The sequence below is a fragment of the Oncorhynchus keta genome, chromosome 16 (genome assembly GCF_023373465.1).
Source record: "Oncorhynchus keta strain PuntledgeMale-10-30-2019 chromosome 16, Oket_V2, whole genome shotgun sequence".
Lineage (NCBI taxonomy): Eukaryota > Metazoa > Chordata > Actinopteri > Salmoniformes > Salmonidae > Oncorhynchus > Oncorhynchus keta.
Window position 1 is genome coordinate 14,966,983 of NC_068436.1, and position 12,770 is coordinate 14,979,752.

The 12,770-nt window shown below is 43.4% G+C and overlaps 1 protein-coding gene across 1 annotated transcript in view; it reads left to right on the top strand.

The window, feature by feature from the left end:
• frem3 (Fras1 related extracellular matrix 3) overlaps window positions 1-12,732 on the top strand; it is a 70,982-nt gene extending 58,250 nt beyond the window's left edge. Inside the window, exons 14-24 of the mRNA XM_052464779.1 lie at window positions 380-683; window positions 858-989; window positions 1,183-1,514; window positions 1,788-1,980; window positions 2,295-2,399; window positions 2,667-2,794; window positions 3,226-3,360; window positions 3,590-3,716; window positions 9,610-9,797; window positions 10,260-10,406; window positions 10,682-12,732. Coding sequence (XP_052320739.1) covers window positions 380-683; window positions 858-989; window positions 1,183-1,514; window positions 1,788-1,980; window positions 2,295-2,399; window positions 2,667-2,794; window positions 3,226-3,360; window positions 3,590-3,716; window positions 9,610-9,797; window positions 10,260-10,406; window positions 10,682-11,284 — 2,394 coding nt within the window. The 3' untranslated portion in view covers window positions 11,285-12,732. The remainder of the gene's footprint in view (window positions 1-379; window positions 684-857; window positions 990-1,182; window positions 1,515-1,787; window positions 1,981-2,294; window positions 2,400-2,666; window positions 2,795-3,225; window positions 3,361-3,589; window positions 3,717-9,609; window positions 9,798-10,259; window positions 10,407-10,681) is intronic.
• The last annotated feature ends 38 nt before the right edge of the window (window positions 12,733-12,770 follow it).

Consider the following 12,770-nt stretch of genomic DNA (forward strand, 5'->3'; position numbering starts at 1 on the left):
TAGACACACAGACACACACACCTCATATCCAGGTGTTTAACCATGTAAAGCTAAGCTAGCGACAAGGTCGGAATACTTTCATCCAGTCCAAAAAGCCGAGGCTTCAAACTGAAGGTCTTTGTGTTTCATAGTTTCAAAACCTGTTGTTTAAGTGGTAAATCAATCCATTTCCCATTGAAATGCTTTCTCCAGTTCTGACTAAATCCTAAACATGAGACCCTTTCACCGGCATAACAAATGTACACGTGTATTCTCAAATACATATTACCGATATACCATTGCATATAGCCTCGTAAAGCGCGGTTTACAAGACGACTGTGTATCGTCCTATTACATATGCCATAATCTCACGTATCTGTGGCCCCTCCCTCACCTGCAGGCCTGCAACCCCAAATACCACGACTTTGACAAGACGGGCTCCATCTGCACGGCGGAGAGCATCAACGACACCCTGACCCAGTACCGCTGGCTGGTCAGCGCCCCCAGCGGGTCGGACGGGGTCACCTCGCCCCTGAGAGAGGTGGACACCAACACCTTCTTCACCAACACTAAGTCCATCACCCTGGACTCCATCTACTTCCAGGCTGGGTCGAGAGTCCAGTGTGCTGCCCGGGCGTTCAATACGAACGGGGATGCTGGTCTGGAGCTGTCCAGTCCCATCATGGTGGTCAGCAGGGAGGAGGGTGAGTGGAGACTGGGAGGGGGGGGGGACTTCAGAGTTCAGTGACATCAACTTTCATGACTGTTGATGACATCTGTTATATGTCCTTATTAGGACAGAGTTACGTAGGCCTTGTGATGGAGAGTTCAAGGATGATTGTCTATGTGACAATAATATGTCTCGTGTGTCTGTGTAGGTCTGTGTCAACCACGTATCTCTGGCACGGTGGGAGCTGAGCCCTTCTCTGCTAAGATCCGCTACACCGGCCCTGACGACCCTGACTTCCCTAACCTCATCAAACTCACTGTCAACATGCCGCACATGGACGGTGAGTAACAGGCTCTGTCATGTCCTTACTTACTGGTCTAGAGTCAGTTTGACAATTGGACTGAGGTAGAAAGAACTGATTCAAGATCAGTTGTCAAGGGTAAACAGTTACCAGGTAATTAAAAGATTTCTAAATGTTGCAATGGATTGATGATGTATTGAAACCGTCTCTCTCTCACCTCTCTTCTCCTCAGGCATGTTACCGGTCATCTCTACGCGGCCCCTGTCCAACTTCGAGCTGACCCTGTCTCCGGACGGCACGCGCGTGGGCAACCACCGCTGCTCCAACCTACTGGACTTCAACGAGATCCAGACGGGCCACGGCTTCATCACCGACGCCACCAAGAACCCTGAGATCATCGGCGAGACATCGCCCTACCAGTACAGCGCCGACATGCGCTCCACCAACAGCCTGAGATTCTACAGGAACCTGAATCTGGAGGCTTGTCTGTGGGAGTTTAATAGTTACTACGACATGTCCGAGCTGCTCACCACCTGTGGAGGTTCTATCGGGACGGATGGACAGGTACTGGAGAGAGAGAGACATACACACATATGCACTGATGCAAACACACATACACACACAAACTGACACGTCTGATGTCGTTTTTTCAGTAATCTGTCAAGTTGAAAGTAGACATTTTGAAATTCCCTCTGTGTTAAATTCCCTCTATGTGACCTTTCATGCTTGAATGCTCTGAAGTGTTCCTATCCTTCTGTTTAGTACTGTGGTATATGCTGATCCAGGTACAGTTGAAGGTGACCCTGACTATGTATCTCTGTGTTGCTCTTCCTCTAGGTGCTGAACCTGGTCCAGTCCTATGTGACTCTGCGCGTGCCTCTCTATGTGTCCTACGTCTTCCACTCCCCCGTCGCCGTCGGAGGATGGCAGCACTTTGACCTGCAGTCAGAGCTCAAGCTCACCTTTGTGTACGACACCGCCATCTTGTGGCAGGACGGAATCGGCAGCCCGCCGGAGGCTGAACTACAAGGTACAGCCAATTCAGCCCACTGTTGGCTATTTTAAGTACTACAGTGAGGTGGATGGCTTGCAGTATTACTCAGTTAATACCTGTATAATTAATAGTCTGCAGGCACATTTGATTAGAATCTTCGAGCTGACGAGGTGAAAAATCTGTCGATGTGCCCTTGAGCAAGGCACTTACCCCTAACTGCTCCTGTTTGTCACTCTGGATAAGAGTGTCTGCTAAATGACTAAAATGTAAATAATGTCTTATGCATCATGTCACCAGTGAATGATAGAGGTGGACAATAACCCTGGTATGATGTAACTGTGTCCCTTTAGGATCCATGTACCCCACCAGCATGAGGATCAACGAGGAGGGACGTCTGGTGGTCAACTTCAAGACTGAGGCCCGCTTCAGGGGACAGTTTGTCATGTCCCACCCAGGTATTACGCACGCCCCCCCCCCATCTTTCCCTCCTATGGGGTTGCACTGTGACCCAGATCCTGTACCGCTATTAGAATGGAACCGTCTTAGGGGTTGTTCTGCCAAATGTCAACATGACATTACCCTTTTCATTAAGAATAAAACTACCGTCAACAACGTGAAATGTGTATACCTTTACAACGAGGAGCGACATACAGTCTACAGTACAACGCCGGTCTTAAGATGTATGTGTGAGATTAAAGAGAGGTTTGACTGTGTGTTTCCAGGAACCACTCTGTCCTCCATGGTGATGTGTGCTGACCTCTCTGGCCTGACCTTCACCCTGGCCCTGATCAGGACTGAGCCCACCTACAACCAGCCCATGCAGCAATGGAGCTTCGTCTCTGACTTCGCCGTGAGCTGCCATCTTGATCATTGTCTGTCTTAAAGGTAGACTCGGCGATATGACGAGGCCACGAGCTGCACGGTAGATATTGCGATGAGCGAGAGACAAGACTTTACTGTCACACACAGTATCTGCGTATGTGCACGGATTCGCTTCACGCTGTTCGAGCGTGGTAGGTGCAGGACCAAAACAGCACAGCGCTCATAGTTGTTGAGGAAATGGACCCACTATGCTGTGTACCTACGTCATATCGCTGAGTCTACCTTTAACTTTGTATTCTTAGTGTTTGTGCTGAAGCCAACTGGTAGACGGTAATGTCAGAAGACTAGGGTTAGCTTTAGCAGCACGTACAGTATGGATACCAGACCAGCAGTAACTACCTTCAATGGTTGGTGTGTTTTAAAGTTGTTTTAATGATGTTGTAATGTTGTTGTCTGTAGGTGCGGGACTACTCTGGCACGTACACAGTGAAGATGATCCCCTGCAGTGCCTCTCCCAATGGGGAGTTCAGCATTCCCCCTGTGTGTCACCCACGAGAACCCCTCACCTTCCACATGGACATCCGCTTCCAGCAGGTCACCACCACCACTGCATACCCACAGTCTCTGGCAGACTAGCATACCCAAGACGCTAGAATCAAGAGGAAACTTTGTCATTCACCAATGTTGATTTGTCTTGGTGTTGTATGAGGCTAAAAAAATAATAGTAGCAGATACTTGTTGATTAAATGCATTGAATCAAACGTTTAAATCTTATCAACTCTCTTGGTGCCTGTGTTTGACCTTTGCCCTCTGACCACCCCAGGTGAGTGACCCGGTGGCGGCTGAGTTCAGTCTGAACACCCAGATGTTCCTGCTGTCCAAGAGGGAGCTGTGGCTGTCGGACGGATCCATGGGCTTCGGAGAGAGCACCGACACAGCCTTCTCAGAGGGTACTGGACTACTACTGACCCCTAGTGGACACTCTAGGAACCACTAGTCAATATATAGATAGATACACCACTAGTCAACATATAGATAGATACACCACTAGTCAACATATAGATAGATACACCACTAGTCAACATATAGATAGATACACCACTAGTCAACATATAGATAGATACACCACTAGTCAACATATAGATAGATACACCACTAGTCAACATATAGATAGATAGATACACCACTAGTCAACATATAGATAGATACACCACTAGTCAACATATAGATAGATACACCACTAGTCAACATATAGATAGATACACCACTAGTCAACATATAGATAGATACACCACTAGTCAACATATAGATAGATACACCACTAGTCAACATATAGATAGATACACCACTAGTCAACATATAGATAGATACACCACTAGTCAACATATAGATAGATACACCACTAGTCAACATATAGATAGATACACCACTAGTCAACATATAGATAGATACACCACTAGTCAACATATAGATAGATACACCACTAGTCAACATATAGATAGATACACCACTAGTCAACATATAGATAGATACACCACTAGTCAACATATAGATAGATACACCACTAGTCAACATATAGATAGATACACCACTAGTCAACATATAGATAGATACACCACTAGTCAACATATAGATAGATACACCACTAGTCAACATATAGATAGATACACCACTAGTCAACATATAGATAGATACACCACTAGTCAACATATAGATAGATACACCATAGTCAACATATAGATAGATACATCACTAGTCAACATATAGATAGATACACCACTAGTCAACATATAGATAGATACACCACTAGTCAACATATAGATAGATACACCACTAGTCAACATATAGATAGATACACCACTAGTCAACATATAGATAGATACACCACTAGTCAACATATAGATAGATACACCACTAGTCAACATATAGATAGATACACCACTAGTCAACATATAAATAGATACACCACTAGTCAACATATAGATAGATACATCACTAGTCAACATATAGATAGATACACCACTAGTCAACATATAGATAGATACACCACTAGTCAACATATAGATAGATACACCACTAGTCAACATATAGATAGATACACCACTAGTCAACATATAGATAGATACACCACTAGTCAACATATAGATAGATACACCACTAGTCAACATATAGATAGATACACCACTAGTCAACATATAGATAGATACACCACTAGTCAACATATAGATAGATACATCACTAGTCATCATATAGATAGATACATCACTAGTCAACATATAGATAGATACACCACTAGTCAACATATAGATAGATACACCACTAGTCAACATATAGATAGATACACCACTAGTCAACATATAGATAGATACACCACTAGTCAACATATAGATAGATACACTAGTCACTAGTCAACATCAACATATAGATAGATACACCACTAGTCAACATATAGATAGATACACCACTAGTCAACATATAGATAGATACACCACTAGTCAACATATAGATAGATACACTAGTCACTAGTAGATACACCACTAGTCAACATATAGATAGATAGATACACCACTAGTCAACATATAGATAGATACATATAGATAGATACACCACTAGTCAACATATAGATAGATACACCACTAGTCAACATATAGATAGATACACCACCAGTCAACATATAGATAGATACACCACTAGTCAACATATAGATAGATACACCACTAGTCAACATATAGATAGATACACCACTAGTCAACATATAGATAGATACACCACTAGTCAACATATAGATAGATAGATACACCACTAGTCAACATATAGATAGATACACCACTAGTCAACATATAGATAGATACACCACTAGTCAACATATAGATAGATACACCACTAGTCAACATATAGATAGATACACTAGTCCACTAGTCAACATATAGAGAGATACACCACTAGTCAACATATAGAGAGATACACCACTAGTCAACATATAGATAGATACACCACTAGTCAACATATAGATAGATACACCACTAGTCAACATATAGATAGATACACCACCAGTCAACATATAGAGAGATACACCACTAGTCAACATATAGATAGATACATCACTAGTCAACATATAGATAGATACACCACTAGTCAACATATAGATAGATACACCACCAGTCAACATATAGAGAGATACACCACTAGTCAACATATAGATAGATACACCACTAGTCAACATATAGATAGATACACCACTAGTCAACATATATAGTCAACATATAGATACACCACTAGTCAACATATAGATAGATACAGTCACTAGTCAACATATAGATAGATACACCACTAGTCAACATATAGATAGATACACCACTAGTCAACATATAGATAGATACACCACTAGTCAACATATAGATAGATACACCACTAGTCAACATATAGATAGATACACCACTAGTCAACATATAGATAGATACACCACTAGTCAACATATAGATAGATACACCACTAGTCAACATATAGATAGATACACCACTAGTCAACATATAGATAGATACATCACTAGTCAACATATAGATAGATACACCACTAGTCAACATATAGATAGATACACCACTAGTCAACATATAGATAGATACACCACTAGTCAACATATAGATAGATACACCACTAGTCAACATATAGATAGATACACCACTAGTCAACATATAGATAGATACACCACTAGTCAACATATAGATAGATACACCACACTAGTCAACATATAGATAGATACACCACTAGTCAACATATAGATAGATACATCACTAGTCAACATATAGATAGATACACCACTAGTCAACATATAGATAGATACACCACTAGTCAACATATAGATAGATACATCACTAGTCAACATATAGATAGATACACCACTAGTCAACATATAGATAGATACACCACTAGTCAACATATAGATAGATACACCACTAGTCAACATATAGATAGATACACCACTAGTCAACATATAGATAGATACACCACTAGTCAACATATAGATAGATACACCACTAGTCAACATATAGATAGATACACCACTAGTCAACATATAGATAGATACACCACTAGTCAACATATAGATAGATACACCACTAGTCAACATATAGATAGATACACCACTAGTCAACATTAATAGATACACCACTAGTCATCATATAGATAGATACACCACTGTCAACATATAGATAGATACTCACTAGTCAACATATAGATAGATACTAGTCAACATAATAGATAGGACCACTAGTCAACATATAGATAGATACAACTAGTATAGATAGATAGCACATGACTAGTCAAGTCAGTATATAGATAGATACACCACTAGTCAACATATAGATAGATCTGCATATAGATAGATCAGGGAAGTGCAGCATATAGATAGATACATCACTAGTATATAGATAGATACACCACTAGTCAACATATAGATAGATACACCACTAGTCAACATATAGATAGATACACCACTAGTCAACATATAGATAGATACATCACTAGTCAACATATAGATAGATACACCACTAGTCAACATATAGATAGATACATCACTAGTCAACATATAGATAGATACACCACTAGTCACACATATAGTATTAGATACATTCACTGAAAGTTTCAATTGCGTGATTAATATAGCAATTATTAGATTACACCACTAGTTTTTATTGAGTTTTAGTCTGTTTGGAACGGAAGGATGGCAGATAGATACAGTGTCCACTAGTCAGGTGGACATATCATTGATAGATACCCATCACTAGTCAACATAGTTTAGAATAGATACACCACTAGTCAACATATAGATAGATGGTCAGTGACCTGTTTGGACTAGTGACGGATGAACCCTGTGGATAGAGACTGCCAGAGGACCGGACAGCATGCCCTCCGATTTACTTGATGAAGACGGCTGTACAGTACATCGACATATAGATAGATACACCACTAGTCAACATATAGATGGTCAGTGATACACCTTAGATAGGCACTAGTCACACAGGGTGTCTCCCCTTTGAAGAGGGGGATGAGATATCCTTGGGGATCTCAGACGATATGAAAGAGAGGTTGAACAGGCTGGTAATAGGGGTTCAATGGCGGCAGATAGTTTCAGAAATAGAGGGTCCAGATTGTCAAGCCCAGCACAGGTTTTGCAGCTCTTTCAGAACATCTGCTATCTGGATTTGGGTAAAGGAGAACTTGGAGAGGCTTAGAGGAGCTGCGGGGGGGCGGAGTTGTTGGCCGAGGTTGGAGTAGCCAGGCGGAAGGCATGGCCAGCCGTTGAGAAGTGCTTATTGAAGTTTTCGATAATCATGGATTTATCGGTGGAGACCGTGTTACCTAGCCTCAGTGCAGTGGGCAGCTGGGAGGAGATGAACAACCTGAACAACAGTATACAAGGCATATTGCTTTTACACCTGCATTGTTTGCTGTTTGGGGTTTTAGGCTGGGTTTCTGTACAGCACTTTGAGATATCAGCTGATGTACGAAGGGCTATATGAATAAATTTGATTTGATTTGATATTGACATTTGAGAGAGACATACAGCGAGGCATACAGTAATCACAGGTGTTGAATTGGGAAAGCTAGCTAAAAACAGGCGAGGCTAATCAGCTAGCACAACAAACAGCAGGTAAAATGGCGTTGACTAGGCAACTGGGCCGACAGATAAAACAAACAAGCAGAATGAAGTACCGTGATTAATGGACAGTCCAGCGTGCGTCAGCTATGTAGCCAAGAGATCAGTGTCCAGGGGGCAGCAGTGGATGGGCAGGGAAGCTGGGCTGGCGAGTGTTATCCAGGTTTAAAAAAACAACTAACAATGACTAAATAGCTTGTAGCTAGTTAGCTGGTTAGCGTCTGGAGGTTCTTGAGTGTGTCATAAAAATAAAATAAAAATTAAAAGTAATAGCGATTCCGTATCACATTGGGTGAGGCAGGTTTACGGAAGGTATAAACAAATTAAAAATCAAAAAGAGATAGAAAGTAAATGGGTTCAGAGAGTGTTTGGGACGGTGATTCAGACGGTTAGCAGGCCTGTGCTAACAAGCTAACATAGGCCCGGGCTAGACAAGGTAGCCCGGGCCAGATACACCACTAGTCAACATATAGAGAGATACACCACTAGTCAACATACATGCTCTTTCCCTGACAGACTGACCAGGTGAATCCAGGTGAAAGCTACGATCCCTTATAGATGTAACTTGGTAAATCCACTCCAGTCAGTGTAGATGAAGGAGAGGAGGCAGGTTAAAGAAGGATTTTTAAGCATTGAGACATGGATTGTGTATGTGTGCCATTCAGAGGGTGAATGGGCAAGACAAAAGATTGAAGTGCCTTTGAGTGGGGTATGGTAGTAGGTGCCAGGTGCACCGGTTTGAGTGTCAACAACTGCAACAGTGCTGGGATTTTTCACACTCAATAGTTTGTGCATCAAGAATGGTCCACCACCAAAAGGACCTCTAGCCAACTTGACACAACTGTGGGAAACATTGGAGTCAACATGGGCCAGCTTCCCTGTGGAACACTTTGGACACCTTGTAGAGTCCATAACCCGAATAATTAAGGCTGTTCTGAGGGCAAAAGTGGGTGCAACTCAATATTAGAAAGGTGTTCCTAATGTTTTGTCCACTCAGTGTACATTATTAGTTGTTTTATCTTATAGAACTCACACAGCTTTCTGTCTAACTGCTTTCTGAGTTTGAATGTAAAGATCATATTTAACAGTCTAATAATCATTTAATGAAGCTTTCAGTTCTTGTTGAAGTGTCACAGAGCAATGGGACACCACCCTCCTCTAATCTCTCCCTCCATCCCCCTCTCCAGGCTCCTCTATCTACGGCCGTGTGATGGTGGACCCAGTCCAGAACCTGGGTGACTCCTTCTCCTGCAGTATAGAGAAGGTGTTCCTGTGTACAGGAGCTGACGGTTACGTCCCCAAGTACAACCCCACCAACAAGGAGTATGGCTGCCTGGCCGACGCACCTTCACTGCTCTACAGATTCAAGATCCTGGTGCGTACGCCAATCACTTAACACATGATGCCTCCAGTCAGGGGCAGATTCCTCTGGAGTTTTGTTATGGTCACTTTGAATGCAGTTTGGTCAGTTTTGCTATATTTATTAATTAATTAATTCACAAGTAATTTCTTGCTTCAACCATCTACAACCATTTGTGTTCTTGACATCTCAGTGCATGTGAGCCATGCTGCTGTTAGGCTGTTGAAATACACAGACGATCTTATCCAGAGCGACTTACAGGAGCTATTGTGGTTAAGTGCCTTGCTCAAGGGCATGTCGACAGATTTTTCACCTAGTCAGCCACGGTATTCGAACCAGTTACCTTTTGATTACTGGTCCAATGCTAACCACTAAGCTACCTACCTCTAATCCATAGACATCCTATACAATATTTCTAAGTTAGGTTCCTACTGTAATGATTTCAGTGGTCTAACCTGTGTGTGTTTTCCTCCTCAGGACAAGGCTCAGCCAGAGACCCAGGCCACAGCGTTTGGAGATGTGTTGTTTGGTGCCACTCTGGCCCTGGACACTCCTGGAGGCCTGCCTCTGGTCAGGCAGCCTGGTTCAGACGGATTCGCCCTGTCCTCCTCGCCTCTCTTCCAGGTCAGCTGACACACACGCACCCCCAACACAGGTATCTTTTGGTTATCACCACGGCAACAGCTTCCAGGAACGACACAATATTTACATCTGGTCTGTAAAATGGGTACCAATGGGTAAATAGTCTCTGTATGGTTGAATTACATCTGGTTTCTGAAATCTGAGTTTGATTACTTGCACAAAAAAACACACACATTTTGTTTGAAATCACACACTGAAGGGTATAGGCCAAAGTCTTTATCACTAACCTCAAGCTCCACTGTGTCTGGATGTTCCAGGTGGCTGCAGGTCGGGAGTGGTTCATCCACACCATCTACACCGTCCGCTCCCGAGACAACGCCAACCGTGGCATCGGCAAGCGCAGCCTGGAGTACCACCACAGCCTGTCCTCCGTGGCCGACCCTCAGCCCGACCTCGACACCTCCTCCCGGGGTCGCTACCGTCGTGCCGCCCCCGCTCCGGACCTGGCCCAGGACATCGGCACCGACAACAATCGGGGAACCAACATCCAGCACATCGCTCTGGACCGCACGGACCGCCTGGTGGTGAGCCAGCGCCAGCCATGGGGTGGACGTGACCGGGCTGGGTCGGACCACGACTCACCCTTCCTGGAGCGCCCCCTCCTGGAGAGCTCCGGCAGGGAGCCTGTGGACACCTCCACCCTGCCCATGCTGGTAGGCCTGGCCGGGTTGATCCTTCTCACCTGCCTGGCGGCCATGGTGGTTATTCTGCTGGTGCGGCGCAAGAGGAAGAACCATAAGAAGAGCCAGTTCCCTCCCTACTCCACCTCGTCTTGCTCGGCCTACAGCGGAGGGAGTGGAAACAGGAGAGAGGGCATGATGGGTACTGGGAGCAGCAGCTTGGACAGCTCGGAGGTCTAGGCTCATGACTAGAGATAGCCCTCCTACCAACACCACCCCGTCCCCGTGGCCTTCTGATAAGACATTGACAGTTGTCAACGGTTCCACCCTCTACCACTGCGGTGCCGTCTAATGGCTCTATCCAATCCTTACCGCTGAAGCGTTATAAATTGCGTGATAAAATTTACGATTGAGCCGACATATGCGTCGTTTACCGTGAATACAGTCTCCGCTAACTCGGGAACACTGGCTTTCAATTTCAATTGCGCTGTAACACTTGAACTTCAGCAATACGGATTGAATAGAGCCCTAAAACAGGGCTAACCCTGCCTTCTGCTAGCACTGAAGATAGCACAGCCAGTTCGTGGGACAGTTGATGTCAGTTGATGTGTGTTGTGGGCCTATAACCAGAGTATGAATGCATGCATGGCTGGCCAAGCCTGGAGAAAGTCATGTGAGGATCCATGAACCCTCAATGAAGTGTTTTCACCCCTTTTCCTGTGGTACAACATGGGTTTTAGTCCCCCTCAACAACCCAATTGACAGAACTCCATTCAGGTGTGCTTTAGTTCATGTGTCAAATATTAGGAGTCCCCAAGGGCTGATGTTGTGGAGAATACCCCTTCCAACTATGCTAACTGCCATAGCTGAACATCACATTTAAATCCTAAAACAGTAATGGCATCTCCAGAAGGTAAAAGCAACTAAACGTCCCCTTTGATAGTGCAGAGCAGCATATTCTGTCCTGTTTTTCTTAAGAGAACTAGCATTTCATGGTATTTTTGTTGTCGGTTGTTCAATCCTTGTCAACTAATATTTGTTTTTTTGAGTGAGAGTTAGAGAGCCAAGTGGATCGAATATTGGGTTGTCGGTCCGGCCGAGGCTGGCTGTATCAAACGTGGTAAATGTGTATTTTCTAATATTGATTGATGCACTGCTATGCTTTACAAAGCCCTCGGTAGTCAGCTGGTGTGCCCACTGCAGCAGAGCAGACACGGTGCTATTCAATGGGATTGTGACGTTGTCCATTTTAGTCATTCAAGTGCGTAAACTATTCATTCAGAATGTTTTTATACATTTTTGTTTCAGGTGCGGTAAAAAAAAAAGAAGTGTGTTAATAGTATGTGCATATTATTAACTCTTATAAGTCTGTGTACATACCTGCATGTATAGGATGTTCAAAGTCAACACAGGACAATGCAAACAAGAAAGGTATCAATTATCATACCCTGGTGCAACTTGAAGAATATGTTAACCACACATTTGATGCTGTTTCTCAACTGAAGAATGTGACTATCTTGATCTTATGCAAGTGACAGTATAAGTTAATAGGTGCCAACTAGAAGGTATAGAAATGTGTCTCCGACCAATTTAGATCAAATTGGTGACTTATCAATTTTGTGATAATTTCAATCAATTGTTTGATGTCCTCCAACTTTAACTGCCAAATACAAATGTACTTTTCTGAATGATTTTGGTCCTAGTCTTCACTCAGACTGCTTGTGAA